Below are 20,754 nucleotides of genomic sequence, written 5' to 3' on the forward strand. Positions count from 1 at the left end.
GTGATATAACCGAGAGACAGTTGAGAAGAAAGTTTCAGATATAACCGAGACACAGTTGACATGAAACTTTCGTGATATAACCGAGACACAGTTTACATGAAAGTGACTTGATATAACCGAGAGACAGTTGACATGAAACTGTCGTGATATAACCGAGACACAGTTGACATGAAAGTGTCAGATATAACCGAGACACAGTTGACATGAAAGTGTCGTGATATAACCGAGACACACACACACCCACACCCAGCAGCGACACTTCGACATAAAGATGTGTTACATAACCACCTACACAGATACAATACATTGGTACTGACACTATAATGTCAAACAAAAGTTGAACACAGGTGGCATGACATTGGGTTCGAATCCCATTTCCGCCAGACTGCCTCCGTGGTCTAGTGGTAGGGCGTCCGCCCGGAGAGCGGAAGGTCCGGGGTTCGACCCCGGCCGCGTCTACCAAAAGACGTTGAAAAAAAAGACGCTCGGCATTAAAGGCCTTAAACGAGGACTGGTCGGCTCAGTATACCGTGTCTGAATGGGGTATTCATGTTAAACTAAGGCATGGTATCTCAGTGTTGTAGCATCAGTCCTGACGAGTACAAGAAGCCACACACACGCGCGCGCGCGTCGCAAAGTAAGTGCAATAATCTTGGACGCGACGTTAAACACCATTTCACCTCACCTCACCATTTTCGCCATGACTGTGATTCTTGGTTTGTCAGAGCCTTTTCCCGGCGAACGTCAAAGGCTTGCAACACTTTTGGCGCCCCCCACCTGTAAACTGGCACTCCGTGATATTAGTAACATCCTGAGTATAACCCTTCTCATTCGTTCACACCTCAATATTATGTTTTGTATTACTTATCTCCTTTCTTATACCGCCGTCATATAGCTGGAATATTGCTGAGTGCGGCGTTAAACAACCAACCAACCAACCAACCTTTCTTATACGCAGAGGGAGCGATCGGTCTGAATCAAATAATATAATCAAAAAAGAAAACGACATGCCTGTGGTTGAGAACACAAACGACAAGCTGTCTGTTGTAAGTAATTTACTATATGTACACACATGGTGTCGGTGTCATCTGACCTGGACAATATTTTGGATCAATATATGCAGAATCCCGCTTGAGAAGAGGAGCAAGGTATGGATTTATCTTGGACTATTTCCCCAGCTCAAAATAAATTCAAAAATGTAATTTTAAGTCGGAATTTTGTATACTTTATAATAAAACTGTGTAAGCAATTATCGTATAGGTGTGGGATTTATTTGAAATGAATGTCGCATTTTCAAACCCGGATCCTATTCATGCTGTGATGAACCGGTAGAAACCAAAGCTCTATACAAATAAGGGCATTGTGATTCCGAGATGACGTTGTAGGGCGTGTCGGCTAACACACTGACCCGGTGACACACTGACACACTGATACCTTGTCTGACCCGGGTCACCATGACCTGCCGGGTATGTCGTGCCATACGTTTATCCATACACCAACAGTATGTGTATCAGAGCCATAAATAGATAGGAACTATTACGAAAGATCATGTGATGACACAGTGACACACTAACACGCTTCTGGCCTGGGTCAACGTGCCCTATTAAATTCTAATGCTAGAAATATCGGCTAGCGGTTACAGTGCATATACGTAGGAACGTGAACATATGAAACAATATGAATATTCTCGTTTTGAAACAATCTCAATGACAAGACGTTCCGTGAAAGGACAAAAGAAAGATAACGCATGAATTTGGAATTATATATGTTTTTAACAATTTCAAAGGTAATTTCAACGGTTATGGGCCGGGAACACCATATTTGAATAGCTGATAGTCCCTGGAACAGATGTATAAACGATCGTAGAAGGTTATCATTGTGATGAAGTCGAGGGTAGGGGGGGTGATGCTGACTGACCAAGGTTCATAATCGAGGTCAGACTTTGGGTCTAAACCGACCATAGAGGTGTCTGACGTTTCTAGGTCAGTGGGTCAGTCGTGTCCGCCCTCAAACCCTCGGTTTCATGTTTTTAGCGGTGATACTTGTGTCAGTATGGGGTGCCTTTGTTGGGTGCCTTTGTGTCCTATTAGAAGAAATCTCCCCGTTATACCACTTCGAACACGTCATCATTGAAACAGTTTCGGCTGTTATGGTATTTGCCTTTACAATTTTGAAAAATACATTTCGTGGAATATTGAAATGTGTAAAATACATAATGCTGCATAACTTTAATAATCATGGTTAAACGTTATATGACTTCATACCACAGCCAGTTCCATGTATAGACCGGGTTATGTATTGACTTTGTGTTGACCTCAGGGCATGATGCACAATACATGGCGACCACCATGTACTCCAATGAAACTATCGTTACAGTGGACGTACTTTTATAATAATACATACACGTCCCTGTGTGGTATTTCTAAAAATCTGAGAAAGAAACACACGATTGCCCTTTGAACTAACATGTCTTTGAGAAACCTGTTTAATGAATGTGAAAACCCTGTGTGGGGGCGGGATGTAACCTGAACGGCGTACGTAACACTGGTACACAACACCCACGTGGCGATAGTGCTGACTGTTCATCGCTGGTTAATCAAGTGCGCATGTTTTTCAACCTACATTAAGCTAGAGTTTGGCTTTCTACTGGCTGAGCCTTCATACCGATTGATTTCAGAGCGCAGAGAAACGGAGAAGGGCTTTACGCAGGTAATGATTTATATTTTGCGTTTAAAGACGAAAGACAAGACGAATTGTCTATTTGTTGGGATACGATGACATGCATCAACCAAGTAAGCAAACCTGACCACCCGATCCCGTTAGTCGCTTCTTACGACAAACATAGTCGCCTTTGACGGCAAGCATGGGTTGCTGAAGACCTATTCTACTCCGTATTTTAAATGAATTGTGAACATGACACGTATTGTAATGCGTACTTTTGGAGTGAGAATTAGGTGAGTGAGCGCATGTTAATTTACGATAAAGTAAAAAATATTCCAGTTATATCACAGCCATTAATCGAGCCCGGGTGAAGCAACAGGTGGTTGCTACACGTCACATACATCTCCCACCCTATGGTCATCAGCATCTGACCGGAATCCATGCAGCCCGATTTTTCCTGTCGTACGTCTCAATACCGGACATTGATGTATATTCCCAAACGTTAATACTGAGCATACTGAAAATGCAAACGTCTACAAACATGATGTTTGCAACAGGACTAGCTATCAGATGTAATTGTGTCGAATTCCATTTGCACACAGACACTGACACACAGAGAGACTGACACACACACACACTGACACACACCGACACTGACACATACAGACACTGACACACAGACACTGACACACATACACTGGCACACACATTCACTGACACAGAGACACTGGCACACACATACACTGACACACAGACACGGGCACACACATTCACTGACACAGAGACACTGGCACACACATACACTGACACATACAGACACTGACATATACAGACACTGACACACATAGACACTGACACATACAGACACTGGCACACACATACACTGACACACTGACACACACATACACTGGCACAGAGACACTGACACACACATACACTGACACACAGACACTGACACACACATACACTGACACACACAGACACTGACACATACAGGCACTGACACGTACAGACACTGACACATAGAGACACTGACACACATAGACACTGACCATACAGACATTGACACACATACACTGACACACACATACATTGACACACAGACACTGACACACACATACACTGACACACACAGACACTGACACATACAGGCACTGACACGTACAGACACTGACACATAGAGACACTGACACACATAGACACTGACCATACAGACACTGACACACACATACATTGACACACAGACACTGGCACACACATACACTGACACACACATACACTGACACACAGACACTGGCACACACATATTCACTGACACAGAGACACTGACACATACAGACACTGACACGTACAGACGCTGACACATACAGACACTGACACACACACACAGGCACTGAAAGAGACAGACACAGACACTGACACACACAGACACTGAAACACACTGACACAGACACACACTGACACACACACTGAAAGAGACAGCTAGTGACACACACACTCACACACACAGACACTGTCACACAAAGACTGTGACACATACAAACACATTGAAGCACACGAAACATATCCTCCATATATATGATGCATGTTACCTCTTTATCAAGTCAAAACAGGCCACAATAGATCACGAAGATCCATTTCTCCTAACATGGGTGGTATATTCATCCTAATAAACATATTGCCATCATAATACCAGTATTATGGCAGAGTGATTTGTTTGTTCACATGGACAGGTATCTGTGTGATCAAATGCCAATTCTAAAGCACATATTGCGTAAAAGGCAAACCGCCCATATGGTACATACAGTACTTTTACTTCCTGGTAATAGAGAGCAATACGAGTGCATGACACTGGCACACACATACACTCTGTCATGTTTGCCTCCTGCTTGCATGAGATGCGCTCTGAGAGCCGCTCGTAATTTACATAAAGGGAACACGTGAACCTAACACTGACACTATTGCCGAACACTGACATCATTACATTTCTATAGGGCTGTCTCAATATAGATACCCATTCAGATTTAGTCATGATCACAAAACATGACCTTTTCATGCGACAGAAATTTGGTTACTTGTTAGCATGACTGTATCTTTCGACGTGGGGATTTCTTGAGGGGTGTCAGTTAACCGTATTTACCAACATCGTTACCATTTGGATGAATAGTCCTGGTCCTCATCAATGTTTATTTGACGTCAAACTCTTTTCAGTCATTACTGTATGTTCCATCTTCCCGAGGCAAGGGAATGATCATAAAAGTCCACTTTTCACCCTTGCCAAAGTAGGCTGCAATTATGGAGTTATATTTTGGCTGGACTAAAGAGTCCATGCATAATCCAATCAAAAACGCGTAACGAACTAGACATCCGGTTGGTAAACATCATGGATTTCAACGTGCAAATTACGGTCGGCTGCAGGATTTGCCATGCATTTGTACCGCCAACTGGGCGACGACAGATATTTTGCAAATCTATTCATGTTTTTAATCAAAGTGCTTAAGTGATTTGATGCACTTCGCGTGGTAAGACCCGTTTCATTATAATATAGATAATTATTAATCGATCAGATCGTCGTCACTGGGCGCCGCCATTTTCTTTGAAGGTGTTGTATGTTCCTGGGTGGTGCAACTGCACGTGGACGTCTGACAATATCCGGAAGGAAGTGATGTAGCAATATTTGAGTATAGTGTTCATCTAGTGACAACTTGACAAAATCTTCTAACCCTGACACAGCCGAAGCCACATGGCGGTAGTTTGTAATCTGGCGTCGCGTTCAGGGTAAGCTGCCAATAGGTGTAGAGATAGACATGTGACACAGAAAGTCAAGGACTGACATATTGGCACATTGACAAGCAGAAACGTTTGTACGCCTACTGACAACACAACATCAAGGAACTTTATACAACCAGCATTGTCAAAGTTCAGATCCTACACTCTATTGGTCTGTATAACCTCTTGTAAACCACATAGTTGCAACAAGAACGTTCCACGATACAGGACAAAACTAATGACACACAGGAACAGTCTCGTCAATGCCTCGTCTTGGCTCGGTGACCTTGCTACATTTATTATATCTCGAAACGATTTCCGCCGGAAAGCTTAGTTCGTTCAAGCCTTTTATCATAATTGTACTAAATGGAAATTTTTCGTTATTTCAATTACTTGTTTATTTTCTTGAAATTTGGAGTTCTTTACTCATTATTTGAAATATTTTCGCATACACTGCGTGTATTTTCTCGTTACTTATTTTTGTGTTATTTCAAGTTTATTTTAAAAACTCGAAATTTCGAGAAAATAATTGAAATGACGAGAACAAAAATTGAAATTTCGAGTTTTGAAATAACGAGAAAATAATCGAAATTCTGCCAAAATATCAAAGTGACGAGAGAAAAAAATCGAAGCAACGAGAAAATAATTGAAATAACGAGAGAATAATCATTAGTAACGATAAAGAAATCGACATTTCGCATGCATGTACTTGTGCTGTCTCGAGATTTTCCAACAATTATGAGACCTAATGCATGTTACAAACATAATGTTATTTTGTATAGTATTTAAGTTGTATTGAGTTATTGGCATGATACAAAATGCATAGCTTGCTTGCGTATATAGTCTGTACTGAGGCAAAGTACAGATATATTTTTATGTTTTATAATATTGAAGTAATATGGAGTTATTGATATGAAGCAAAGTGCATGGCTTGCTTGTGTATATAGTCCGACTAATGTAAAAGTGTACGTGCAATATTCACGACAATAAGATGCATACATTTCGCAATGTTACGGTCACTGCTGGGATTGGACCATCACTGCGCGGGTGGGACGGTAACTGCGGCGGAAAGACGGTGCACTACGTGCGCCCTGGTGTACGGATGACATTGCAATACATATGGAGTTCAATCATTATTTCTTCTAAACATGGACTCATCATAAGAACTGCCTGACAACACATATGTTGTACAGGACCTTGTTTGGCGCATGTCGTTACGTCATCACCATGTGACATTTCACTCTACGTACATCCGGGGCCTGTGAGAGGTGACAAATCGTTGGTTTGAATACTCTTGATTTCGGATCGCAACCAGGATTTTTTTGCAACCAGGAAGAATAGCACTTGGTTATTATTCTTACTCAGAAAAATGAATTCAAAGGTAAAAGTTTTACATTGGAAGTGGAATGTAGACGCACACGTTACTTGGTATACCTATATTTCACGTGGGGGGATTTTTTGTAAAGAACTTTCTTTCTTCATCCGTAACAGAAACAATGTCTCGAGTTCGGTTTCCTTCCGTCCACAAGATCATACTGCTTGTAACAGATCGACTAAAGGGGCTGATTGTTGCGGTTATATAAGCGCGTACGTGTTGTATCCCTCAATGCCGAGGTGAGGAGAAATGGGGTTGACGTGACGTACATGCACGTTTGTCTGTGTGTGTGGCCGCTTGTACAAGTCCGGACTAATGTCAGTTTTAAAGTCCTCGCCTACTGAGATACCATGCCGCAGTTTAACATGAATACCCCACTCAGACACAGTATACTGACTCCGAGCCGACCAGTCCTTGTTTTAGCCCCTTAATGCCGAGCGTCAGGCAGGGTAACAACAAGTACCATGTTATAACGTCTTTTGTATGACCCAGTCGGGGATAGAACCCCGACCTTCCCCGCTCTCCGGACGGACGCTCTACCACTAGACCACGGAGGCGGTCTCGCTTAATGCCGACCACAAGGCAGGGAAAACACAAGTACCATATTTGAAGTCTTGACGCGGTGAGGTATCGAACCACAAACCTTCCTCTCTCGGACGCTCTATTCACTAGACGGATCTGGTCCCCGACTAATGAGGATCGGTTTGATGGCAATATGTGAATTGTGTGTGATCAACATCCTGTGGTATGCTGACAGCCAATGACTGTAGTATGGCCACCAATTGTTTACAAAGTCCAGAAATAAAGGCTTGCAAATCACACAGCTACATTACATTGCCATAGAACTATCTTGAGAACGTGCTTACGACCAACTGGTTTTAGCTCACCTGGACAGCCAAAGTAGTATATATTTGGTGCCTTCATTGAAGGCGGGATGCACATAGTGATACATTAATGTCTACAGTTGGAGCTGTGGGTTAGCTTTGAGAAACAAGCGTTGACTCTTCACATCAAGGAGCCAGGTCATAATATGTAAGCTCTGTTGATCCGTTTCTTGGTGGAACTAACATCGGCATTACGGCAAACTACTCACTGACTATGGAAAACGACGTCAGACTCATAATGCACGACACGGGCACAAAAACAAAATTAATACTGGTTTTATTCTAACAGATCTCGATTTTTGTAAGAAAATATTAATCTTGTATGTCTACCGTTAAGGAAGGGCATGCTTACCCTTATCGCGAACACCTGGTGTCATCACCAATTTTCAGTTATCCATTCATATACTTTTCACCTCTATTTTGCATTTTACCCCCAAAGGAATCTGTTTCGACGATAATCGAGACCGGCTTTTCTCTGATGTTGACGTTTTATTTCTAATCTATGCAGATTAAAGTACTGCGTTAAACTGGATGAAAATGAAGTTAAAGATTTTAAATCTTGGAACGCTAAAATTTTAAATGTAGTTTCTGCTGGCACATATTATTTGTATTTTCACAAGTTGGGGCGAAATGTTTGGTTATTCACCTTCTCAATCAGAGAAGTACGACAGTATTGGAGATGTGACTTTCTGTTTTTCACCCCATTATGCATTTGAACGACATGTCTTTGTGTCTATAAGAACATTAAGTAAAATATCAGTTTTCTGATTTTTTTACTTCACCCCATTCTAAAACTTAGTAACATAGGGTAGACCAGTCAGGGCATTCAGACATGACCTATGTTGTTTTAAGGTGTGTGATAAATATGACGTGTAACTAATGGGAGGATAACCCCCCACCCCCCCCCCACCCCAACCCCCACCCCCCCCATCCCCCCGCCCCCCACCCCCAACACACACACCCACCCCCACACTCCCCGGCCTGTCTTGATAAATGGATTGTTGTGCACAGTCAAAGACTGATCAACATGGAAAGTCCTCTAGTCCCTACCACCATCAATATTATTTGTTTCAGTTATCAATAAATTAATATGAATACATATATTTTGTTTTTGAATTTAGTCCAGCTCTGCTGAAAGAGTCCTTTGGTGTACCCGGAACGCACAAAGTACATGATACACACAGACAGATACATGTATCAAGTCCTAGATAGTTCGGGTTTTCCACAACGGATGTGCGTCAGAGGATCGGCCAATCCTTCATTTTTCTATATCAGTATATCACCTCAATGCTATTACTCTAACTGACACTCTTAGTTTGCTTGTAGTTACATACATAGTGCTGCATTTACGGGGGTCATGTTTAGTATATGTAATCGGGATCCCATACAGTACACTGTAACGGTAACTACCTCACTCTGTCCCTTTCAGCTGTATAGCTGGGCAAAGGCGAGTCTTATCGGGCACTTCTCCCAGGAAAGCTGAACTCGCTCACAGGCCGACACAGTTACAACTGGGAACAAAGCTATCGAGATGGGAGACACGGGCTGTGAACAATATATGTACTATGATAAACCTACCAGGAGCTGTACCCATTGTTCGGTTCTCTGTGACAATATGGATATTCAGGCAACTCGAGACCAGTGCATGAAGTACTGCTTTGGTAAGTATATGAATATTTGAGTGAATTTAGATACAATTGAATTAATACAGAAATATATGCAACAACTCGGAGAAACTACAGCACGCACTTTTCTGCTTGTATGGCAAATAATGTTCACAGTCGTCCTTACATTTAAGTGCTTGGTTAATGCTTGATTTATTTCAGGGTATTTATGTGTAAGTATTATGTTAAATAATGTAAAACGGAATGTAATCAAATTCAAAGGAAAACACGGGATGCACTGTTTGGTATATACATCGTAGATGCCGTTTAAAGTGATGCTTGTATCGCATTTTAACATGTTTTAAATAGGATCATTTGTGATATTTACAATATTTATTTGACTTTTCAAACATATGTATCTAGCAACATGAATAAGTATAAGTAACTTGTACATTGATCTAGTAACATCCTCAACAGGATATTTTCTCACACTCTTTATATATATATTTTCATTTCGCCTCCATATCTGTTGACAAATTGGTCTGTTACCAGGCTAAGGGGCGGTCGGGTAGCCTAGTGGTTAAAGCGTTCGCTCGTCACGCCGAAGACCCGGGTTCGATTCCCGACATGGGTACAATGTGTGAAGCCCATTTCTGGTGCTCCCGCCATGATATTGGTGGAATACTACCAAACGCGGCGTAAAACCGTATTCACTCACACCAGGCCTTTATCATGATCTTGTTCTTTCAATACCATAATCTACGTGGAAATCATTTCCATTACTCTATCACTTGCTAAATAACTTTCAGTTCGAATCTCATGCCAACTATATCATTAACTAGTATATTTTCTGGCCATTAGTTTATTTGAGGTTTCTGGAAGCGACACGGGGATTTGGTCGGTCAGGTTCGGTGTCAATTTGAGTGTCATCGAACCTCAAGGGAGCGTGGATCGTAGCAAACAGTTTGAATCTCTAGTTTGCCTGAGGCCATTATTTACAGGCAACCGTCATAAATAGCTCGAGGTAAACAACAAACAGGAAATGTTTTTATTCCCGCTGCGTTATCCTGTGTGACTTTGTGTCAAAAACGCCAGTCGAGCAGAATTTCAAGTTTACGAATCACGTGACTTTGAGAAAGGTTATCGGGGTGGATACCCCGTCATTATATTTATATAGATCTCACTAAATATAGAAAGTCATTCAAGGCGAGTCACGAAATGGGGACTTCGTGATTGTACCTGCATCGGCTTGTGAAGAAATACATTGACTATGTGGTTCTTGCTTTTGAGGTTTATCAGTGCTAGGGTGATCCAGTGGACAGCGCGTTACACATGTGGTCTGAGTTCGAGTCCAGTTTGTACTTATTCGCGGTTCGAATCCCTGTTCGCCCCAATAATGTTTCTAGGTCAGCACCATGCCCGTGTTCCTGGGTTTCACCGAATTGGTAAACGTCTGAGACCTGCATCACTTCGCTTTTCCTCCCACATCAAGCTGACACGCCGTGATACAACTGGAATACTATTCAAAGCGGCGTTAAACCAAACTCACTCACTCATTTAGCCCCTTTGTTCCGTGTCTATATGTATGTACTCTACTCACTTATAGGGATAGTGACATATTTATAATATTTCCGACAGCCTCAGTGGTCCAGTGGTAGAGCGTCCGCCCGGAGAGCGGAAGGTCGTGGGTTCGATCCCCGGCCGCGCCATACCAAAAGATGGTACCTGTTGTTACCCTGTCTGGCGCTCGGCATTAAGGGGCTAAACAAGGACTGGTCGGCTCGGAGTCAGTATACTGTGTCTGAGTCGGGTATTCATGTTTAACTGCAGTATGGTATCTCAGTGGGCTAGCACTATAAATCGGCATCAGTCCGAACAAGTACAAGAAGAGCCCCCCCCCACACACACACACACACACGTGCATGCACGTCGCTATATAAGTGCAATAATCTTGGACGCGACGTTAAACCCCATTTCACCTCACCTATACTATTTCCATTTTCTTATGATAAGGGGCAGTCGGGTAGCCTAGTGGTTAAAGCGTTCGCTCGTCACGCCGAAGACCCGGGTTCGATTCCCGACATGGGTACAATGTGTGAAGCCCATTTCTGGTGTCCCCCGCCGTGATATTGCTGGAATATTGCTAAAAAGCGGGGTAAAACCATACTCACTCATTCCCATTTTTATGATAACCGCATGGTGAAGCATGGAAAAATAGGAAACAGAGCGTCCCGTCCCTCACCTTTGTATAGTGTATGCCCCACGTATTATGTCAGCTGATCGCCATAGCCCGGAATTGCATCCAGGTTGTGCAATACATATGCGCACCGTACGTAACCCGTGGGCGTCACTGGGATGGGTTCAAGTCAACAGACACAATACAAAAGCCAGTCGTGACTAACTCACTGACGCTCGTGTATTAATAACCTTATACGCCAACCACAGCCGCCGCAGTAAAGTCTGATTGTTAACCGCAACTAAGGGCGATATAGCTATGCGGTCCTGGTCGACACTATGCTAATGCAAATCTACACGCAGCTTCCTTGTCATGACTTCCTTTTCACGACGACACGTAATAAACGTATGCAGCGTCTTATAAAGAGGACTCTTTTGTTCAAATTATACAGAAATTGAATGTGTATTATATGCTTTAGTTGTTTGTTTGTTGTTTAACGCCACACACCGATATTCCGGCTGTATGCCCGCGGTCTGAAAAGAATCGAGTCTAGACCAGACAATCTAGTGATTGACGACATGCAGTTTGGACATGCATCAACTAAGTCAGCGAGCTTGACAACCCGACCCCGTTAGTAGTCTCTTACAAGCATATTCGCCTCTTACGACAAAAGAGTATCTTTCCTGTGTTAGTTGTTGTTTGTTTGTGTTTTGTTTGTTGTTTAACGCTCTCAGCAACTCAGCAATTTTCCAGCTATATGACGGCGGTCTGTAAATAACCGAGTGCATACTGATTGCTGTGTCTTGTTTATTAATTATATTAACTACATGTACCATATATATTAGAACACCTTTGTCCCCATTTCACATACAGTGAACTCGCGTCATTCCATACTCCGTAAATCCGGAAATCCCATTAATGCTGAGATCGCTGCCGTTCGTGTGGCATGTCTTGCTGGATAAGACTTTACCCACCAAACAAACATGTGTAAGTGCAAATTGTGTGAGTGGCGGGTGCTACCGATGGAACATTCCTCCCCCTTTCCGAACACCTGGTGTCGTCTCTTTTTTGATTGATCCATTCATTTAATGTTCTTCACCAGTTTGCCTTTAGCACCAAATGGAATCCGTTTGGGCTGATAAGCGAGATTTGTTATTCTCTGGCGTTGTCGTTTTATTTTTACACATGCTATGTATGTATGTATGTATGTATGTATGTATGTATGTATGTATGTATGTGTGTGTGTGTGTGTGTGTGTGTTTGTGTGTGTGTGTGTGTGTGTGTGTGTGTGTGTTTTGTGTGTATGTATGTAAGTATGTATGTATGTATGTATGTATGTATGTATGTATGTGTGTGTGTGTATGTATGTATGTATGTGTGTGTGTGTGTGTGTTTGTGTATGTATGTATGTATGTATGTATATATGTATGTATGTGTATGTGTGTGTATGTGTGTGTCTGTCTGTCTGTCTGTGCGTGTCTGTCTATCTGTGGGTGTCTGTCTGTCTTTCTCTCTGAATGTCTCTCTGAATGTATGCTAAGAGAGCCTTTGTGATGAGAAAGGCGTTTGATATACTTATTACATATAAGTATAATGGCACTTTTGAAAATATTACTGCACAGTTTCAAATACTATTCATAAATAGTTCCATAAATTATGCATCGCCAGTATCAATAGTGTCACACTTTTATGTTTAACACTGACTGTATTCGGCATCTTTGTTTTACATCTAAACAGACTACATGCAGACTACCTCAACCACGACAGTTGAGACATCGACACATCCAGTGATGAAAGCCCAAGTGCCAGTGATAGCCATATGTGTGTTGCTGTTTCTGATCACCTTCCTGATCTTGGGGAGCCTCATCTTCTACCACAGGAAAATGTTGGTAGACAGGCTGAAGAGACAGGACTGCTGCAGAGACGGATCCCAGCATCATGCGCAGGAATCTGGGCGAGAGATGGACCACTTCCGGTATGCACAGGAAACCAGACAGGACTCCGCCAAACCCGAAGCTCACAGTACGTATATGACCTGAACGTGTTTATAGTCGTATCTCACGTTGATGAGAGTCTGTTAATATAGCATCTGAACCCATATACTGTGTATACTATACTGAGGACACCAGGTGTCGGCGATATCACCCGTTGTTCAGGAACGTCGACGTGACGTTGTATGTCTTGCAATTTGAAAACAAACGTTTCATGAATAACGTGATATTTATTTTTACATACTTTACATTTTTATTCATGTTGTGTCAGTGTGAAAGCTAAAATATAGTTATCTATTTAAAACTAAACGCTCCGGGGTAGATCCTAACCACCACATCGGGCGAGATTCAAATTAGCATGAACGACTCCCTGTTTGTATAATACAAGGTTGCACGTTTTTAGAATAATGGTATAGTTTGTGCTTTATAGACGAACAGTTGGTTTCATCACTTTTTAGTTTATTACCCATGCATATAATTTTCATCACTATTTTGTCTTTACGCCTGATACAACCTGTTTCGGCACATAATCGAAACGCCGACGTTGACGTTTTGAATTATCAATCGACTTGGGTTGTAGTCTTTATTTCTTGCAATCTATGCTCCCTCTGCCCTTGTACAAGCATAACAAACCAAAATTCGTTAAACGCTTTGAACTGATCATGTCAATCCAAATTGTAGGTCTACTTCCAAGCGGACACCAAGCTTTCCCAGAGATGCCACAACCAAGGTGAGGTCGAACGATTTGCGGTGTTGCCCAAACAACGACAGTGATTCTCTGCTCATTTTGCCATGGGACCATGGCCCATCAACGACTGCTTTATCCTACATCATCACAGCTAACACCTCATGACAGCTCAACATTGCCCTGACAATACTGCAGGTATACTGTAACTGGTTCTGAAACATTTTTTCCACCTCGAGTGATAGGACAAGTGGCTTTTATAACCTGATTGTGAGTTCTCATGAACATGAGTGTTGTTGGTAGACTTGTAATCTGTCACGCTAAAACGTGGTGGATCAACACGAAGAAGCAGCATCACAGCTTTAAGACACAGTGGGAGCTATTAAATATGATCTATTGAGTTGATGCTGGTCACCGATTCAGACTTCAATGTGAGGGACATTGCCAGGACTGATGTCTCCACGTGATGCTCTCTGTACGTCAGTCTTGTACAAGGGTATACGTTTTACGTTTTGTATCGCTTCTTGCAGCTGCTGCAAAAAAATCAATGACAGCGCATAGAGAGGACACTGAAGAAGTGTTTTTAACATTTTGTGCTTAAGAACGATATTTTGTAGAAGCAAGTTCAAGTGGTTATTATGTGTGTGCTGCTTTTAACGACTTTGTGTCACAAAAGTGTCAGTGAACACATTAACTTCGAAAACAAGGCCACCCACATAGTTTCCACACCTGGATAGTTTACTCATGCTGGTAGATGTGTGGCTACACAGGGTGCGCGTCGCGTTCAGCTCGTGTTTCGATATGTCTTTCTCCATAACTGCCATTTTAAACTTACGAAGTTGACTGACGAAGGTTAACTTTCTTGAGGTGTTCTATCGTAACTGACGGTGACGTGACTGTGTGTTTTTAACTTGTCGTCACCCAGGCCACGAGGGTTCGCCACAGACGTCAGTGTCGACGACCGAATCCACCATATCCCTACATCTAACTGACAGGCAAGGATATGAGCTAGCTTCAGTTACAAGCTTAATCAAAACCACAACTACGTTTGATAGAATGTTATCATTTGATGTTATCTATTTTTATATGTTTCATTGCATATTTTGTATGATTCATCAACATTCATGTACAAAATAAAAGGACTAATGTCTCTAGTTTTTCTCTTTTGAATTCCTTAGAATTGCTCCTCTCATGACACACCAAGCCACTGACAAATAATACCCCATGTCATATTTTTACTTAAACGCGAACACGTACATAATTTCGCCTGTGTACATTTCATCAAAATTAACGGCACATTATACAGAAAGATATATCTAAGTCAGATTCCCGTGGGGATTTTGGGTCATTATAGGTCAACAGTACCCTTTTCAACAAACGAGGTTGGTTGGTAAGGATGTTTGACTTTGCTGATTGTGTCTGGTTGTACTCCGACAAAGTTCCTTGTCTAGATTCAAGTAGGTGCAGACCCCGGTGATCGAGCCAAACACGGTAGTACATCGTACGTGCCATACTTACAATGTGGAAAACATCCAGGAAGCGTTTTGACATAAACAACATGCACACCAATGATATATGATCCTCGTATTGCGTCAGTGTTAACTTCCTCTTTATACAACACTTACCTTCATTTACAGTTTATCACGTCATATGTCAACTGTTATCTTGGTTATTGATGTATCGTGTCATACAGTAAACTAACGAACTGCCGGATAAATCGAAATCGTTTTTTGGTCCCGGCCATTTGCTGTATATATGCTTATAACGAACTACGGTTATAACGAACTAAAATTTGTGGTCCCTTTCAGTTTGTTTGTTTAATAGTTTACTGTATGTGGTTACGCAGCCAAACAATGTTTTGTACCCTATCGCTTCAAACCTGACTCACGTTGACCTACTTATACATGTGCAAGTTATATATATATCCTTGAAAACACGGGACTCTTCCTGGTGAGATAGCACCAGGATGTCATACATTTTCTGACAAATGGGATTATGTTTTCAAAACACGGACTGAAATTCTTAAGTTGCCCTCCAACAAGAATAACTGTACCGGTATGCAAGCTGTTTCAGTCTTCGATAGTCAGATACTATCTGCTTGGGGATTTCCCCAAATACGCGTAGGATGGCGTGTGGGTGAGGTATGATCACCACATGTTGCAAAGGGAGTGTTCAAGCATATACCAAGTTAGCGTCTCTTCTAATCGGACCCTTCTTGACGTTGGGGAAAACCAAGATGTTCGGATGTACCCGGTTCCTTGGGGTGTTAACCTTCATGTCCGTCGTGACCCCTGGGACATCAGGCGGACTCGTCAGATGTAACCCTGGAATGTATTATGACACTGCCATTGGACGCTGTGACGTTTGTGATGTCATATGCGACTATGCTGAGATTCAAGGCACTGTACATGAGTGTAGTGAAAAGTGTCCTGGTGAGTTACATTTCTCTACACGTGATTAACATCAAGAACCATAATGACTTGTATTGAATAGAAGCGTATGAAGCCACCTGTCTGTAACAAATATCGACTTCACAAAACACATTATTTAAATTCTTATCACTTTTTTCCCGTAGTTTATACTATATATTTTTTATTACGTTCATAAAATCATAACATTATCATCTAAAATAAGTGTTAACTTCAAATGTCTATTTTTCAGAATATAAAACTACGACCACTAGCAAGCCTTTCATATCAACAAACCCCTCAACAAGTAAGTCGAACTATAGTCTTTTATACTGATATATTGTACCTAGTCACTGATTTAATTCTCCCAACCAACAGCAGAACCACATGTAAAGATTGGACCACTCTCCAGATATCGATTCGTGAATATTCTGGTTTAGAATTACAGGTCATCAGCAACCTGCGAGACAACTTAATGGATTGCGTGTCATCGTATCACCGGTTTGTCTGATCCAGATTCGATATAGACAGACCACTGTCATGTAGCTAGAATAGTGCTCAGTTGGCGTGAAAACAACAAATATGATGAGACGTGTCATAGTATACCCGTATGTAGGGAGGGGGGGTTCGAATGGTTAGAAGACAGATCTCTTTTCGACACAATTCGCCAGTCTTGGTTTACAATGGTTCAGGGTCATGTTCACAATGCGGGGGTGTCATAAGGAACAGCTGACAGAGTAAACATGTTTGTGTTATAGGGTTCAGTGCGCGGCACAGGTTCAGTGACGTATTGGCTCCTACGCATTAATCGACTACGTTATTTAAGTGTTAGGAGACCTGTTTGGAATGTTATGTTTTTAGGTGTAGAAGCGTATCATTGGGACTTCGCATAAGAGCGAATAATATTTTCGATTAGTTGGTTGGTTTGTTGTTTAACGCCGCACTCAGCAATATTCCAGCTGTATGTCTGCGGTCTGTAAATAATCGAGTCTGGACCAGACAATCCACTGATTGACATCATGAGCATCGATCCACGCTTCGGAAACGATGACATGCATCAATCAAGTCAGCGAACCTGACCACCCGATCCCGTTAGTCGCTTCTTACGACAACCATAGACGCCTGAAGATCTGTTCTACCCCGGATCTTCACGGGTCAGACAGATCTATGACTTCTCTTTAGGTAGAAGTAACCTATTCCAGAGTAGAGGTCATCCTAATACAGTACCAGTATTCAACTCTACATTCATAGCCCTCCCTCGCATAACAGTGATACAGTGGACTTGGTGGGTCATCACTGCAATGGGAGTGTCCCTGACAATGAAACGCCGACTCACAATAGCCTGCTATCGGATGTCAAGTTCCACAGCGTTGTAAACTTTTCTAAGTTGTCATACATGTCAACAAACATATTTCTTCTGCTCTGTTGAACATTAGATTATCTCATTTTCAGGTTCGCCATCGGGGGACAGGCACGGCGGCTTTACGATGTCAACACAGGCATCTATAGCTTCATTGGGGGTGATATATGACCAACCAAGACTTATACTCCTCCTTGTGATGGCCTTGTGCACTGTGACTATCCTGATGTCGACAGTGATAATCCTTCTGGTTGTATGGAAGCTCAGAGGGGACACATCGCATAGGAAGACAATCTATAATAAAATAAATAGGGCACCATCTCCAATATACGCGAATGGACAAAAGAAGAGGATAAACGGAGACTACGTTATAAATGGACTATTGGCACGGGACAGTGTGGATGTGTGAATCATTTTGGTGAATGTTTATGTACTTGGTGAAATTTGAACGCTTCCATTGGCATAAAAATCAACCAAATGATATTATGATCGTGATGATATATTTTTTGCGAAATAGATCATATCTCCGTATATCTATTGGTCATGTTAATGCTAAGTGAGTATTTTCGAAGACAATTTATACATTGCTGACAATTTATATGTAAGTAAGTATCGACCCAGATAGAGGACCATTTATGCTTTAGATTGATTTTTCAATCATTTAGTACATATTGCACAAAGTCATATACTTTATGCAAGGGAGTTTTATCCTTGGTCTTGGTTTTAGTGAGTGAGTGAGTTGGGTTTAACGCCGCTTTTAACAGTATTCCAGTTATATCACGGCGTGTCAGCTTAATGTGGGAGGAAAGCCCGAAGTAATGCAGTTCTCAAAAGTTTACCACTTCAACTCTGAAATGGGAATTGCGGCGCCTTAGACGTCTGAGCCACTCGTTACCATGTTTTTACATATTGGGGATGTTACATATATTGTTGTCATGTGTTTCTTTTATGACGTTAATGTTTGGTGTCACGCTGCTGATATATACATACATGAATTATTGTTATGATTATCTGTGTCTGTGCATTGATCCGAGAGTTTAGCACGTTGTTTCTATGTTTAAAGTTTATGTTTTTTTATTATTTAACGTTGTATAAAAAATATATTAATATAACAAACATGATTGGTGTTTGACTTTGCATATGCCCCAGTGTAGATGACGACATCAATCCAACATCAGATCTCAATATGTCCTGTGTTTATGCCATTGTGTTACCTGTTATATAGATCCGTGAAGATCCGGGTTAGAATTGGTCTTCAGGAACCTGTGCTTGTCGTAAGAGGCGAATATGCTTGTAAGAGACGACTAACGGGATCGGGTTGTCAAGCACGCTGACTTAGTTGATGCATGTCCAAACTGCATGTCGCCAATCACTAGATTGTCTGGTCCAGACTCGATTCTTTTCAGACCGCCGTCATACAGCCGGTATATTGGTGTGTGGCGTTAAACAACAAACAAACAAAACGTGTTATATACGATGTGAAATTAATGTGTATTTTCAGAAACATGTTAATTCAGTTCACAAGTGCCAATATTATTTAGAAGTTAACTTGAATAAGATCAGAACACAATTCAAGACCAACTCTATTATTGTCACCGCGAACCGTTGAAAAGGGGGCATTATCCATAAGTTAGATTGTCAGATGATAATGGAGATGTATTGAGTTATATAAAAGCGTTTCCATATTCATAAGAAATCTTTGTTAAGAGCAGAGGGGTTGCGACTACAGCTCTAACATAAGCCTCTGTTTAAGAATCACTATCAATGAATGATGACACCAGGTACTCGCAAAATGGTAAGCGTATCCTGCCCACCTGTGGCACCCGTCACAAACACATGCAAAGGCATATAAATGTTCACCAGACCAAAATGGGAAAATATGGGCCAAGCCAAAATTGCATTATTTGTCACTGATGCCTAACATTTGGACATGGCCTTAGCTTTACTAAGGCCTTGATAGTTATGACCCTCAAGTTATGGCCTTGATAGTAAGGATCCTGATCAACAACTTTTGAGCGAGAGTCGTGTGACGCTCTTTGAAATCTCCATGGAAAGAGCATGCCCGATTGTACCTCAAAAGTTGTGAAAGGTTAACACCAAGGGCTGGAGCTGCACCTACATTGCTCCACATGAAGTGGACGGTGACTCCTGGAAAGTTGAAGTAATCCCTCTTGTCATACAGTCTTGTGGAGAGTGTCTTGTCACTCTGAATCTTTACGCACAGATTTTAAGATGAACAGGTAGGTAAATCGATGGAGGGGTTACTGGACGATACCAGATCATCAATATACCTGAAGCTTACTAATAGTTAAACGTCTTGGCCAAATTATCCAGTTTTGACTTTGCCAATCCAATCAGAAGTTCCTATTCAAATGCGGATCAGCAAGAAGATAAGTGTGTGTGTGTGTGTGTGTGTGTGTGTGTGTGTGTGTGTGTGTGTGTGTGTGTGTGTGTGTGTGTGTGTGTGTCAATTGGTACCCACGGGAATGCCTACATCTTGCCTGAATGTCACCCCCCAACTCTTACATAGATGTTACCAATGAGGAAGTGCAGCATTTCACATAGTGTTATCTCAGTAAACTTTCATTTTTTATATATTGCCCTGAACCCATGAAGATATTGTCACCACGTTTGAAACAAAATCCCCATGGTGTTTGTCATGTGGGATAGTGGTTTACCAAGGTGAAAACTCAACTGTTATGATAGAAACAAGTAAAGTTGAAGCCAATCCTCTTGTCGTACAGTCCTGGGGAGAGTGTGTCGTCACTCCGAATCTTTATGCATACATCTTAATGTGAAACAAATCTAGCGGTTTAAAGCAGAAGCAATAATTTACAGCAC

The 20,754-nt window shown here is 41.7% G+C and overlaps 2 protein-coding genes across 3 annotated transcripts; both read left to right on the top strand.

Moving 5' to 3' along the window:
- The first annotated feature begins 2,637 nt into the window (after positions 1 to 2,637).
- LOC139468860 (uncharacterized) lies at positions 2,638 to 15,299 on the top strand. 2 transcript variants are annotated; one of them, XM_071250995.1, is made up of 4 exons: positions 2,638 to 2,709; positions 9,119 to 9,350; positions 13,207 to 13,491; positions 14,142 to 15,299. In XM_071250995.1, exons 2-4 carry the CDS (start codon positions 9,221 to 9,223, stop codon positions 14,192 to 14,194), a joined length of 468 nt encoding a protein of 155 aa, XP_071107096.1. In that variant the 5' UTR covers positions 2,638 to 2,709; positions 9,119 to 9,220; the 3' UTR covers positions 14,195 to 15,299. The 2 variants fall into 2 exon arrangements, with proteins under 2 accessions (XP_071107096.1, XP_071107095.1); XM_071250994.1 differs by lacking the exon at positions 2,638 to 2,709 and having other exon boundaries at positions 8,978 to 9,350.
- A 765-nt stretch (positions 15,300 to 16,064) lies between these two features.
- LOC139468861 (uncharacterized) lies at positions 16,065 to 19,029 on the top strand. Its single transcript, XM_071250996.1, has 3 exons — positions 16,065 to 16,577; positions 16,807 to 16,860; positions 18,006 to 19,029. The coding sequence occupies exons 1-3, from the start codon at positions 16,289 to 16,291 to the stop codon at positions 18,320 to 18,322; spliced, it is 660 nt and encodes a 219-aa protein (XP_071107097.1). The 5' UTR covers positions 16,065 to 16,288; the 3' UTR covers positions 18,323 to 19,029.
- The last annotated feature ends 1,725 nt before the right edge of the window (positions 19,030 to 20,754 follow it).

This window comes from Haliotis cracherodii, unplaced genomic scaffold (genome assembly GCF_022045235.1).
Source record: "Haliotis cracherodii isolate W230 unplaced genomic scaffold, xgHalCrac1.p SCAF_2, whole genome shotgun sequence".
NCBI classification, from domain to species: Eukaryota; Metazoa; Mollusca; class Gastropoda; order Lepetellida; family Haliotidae; genus Haliotis; species Haliotis cracherodii.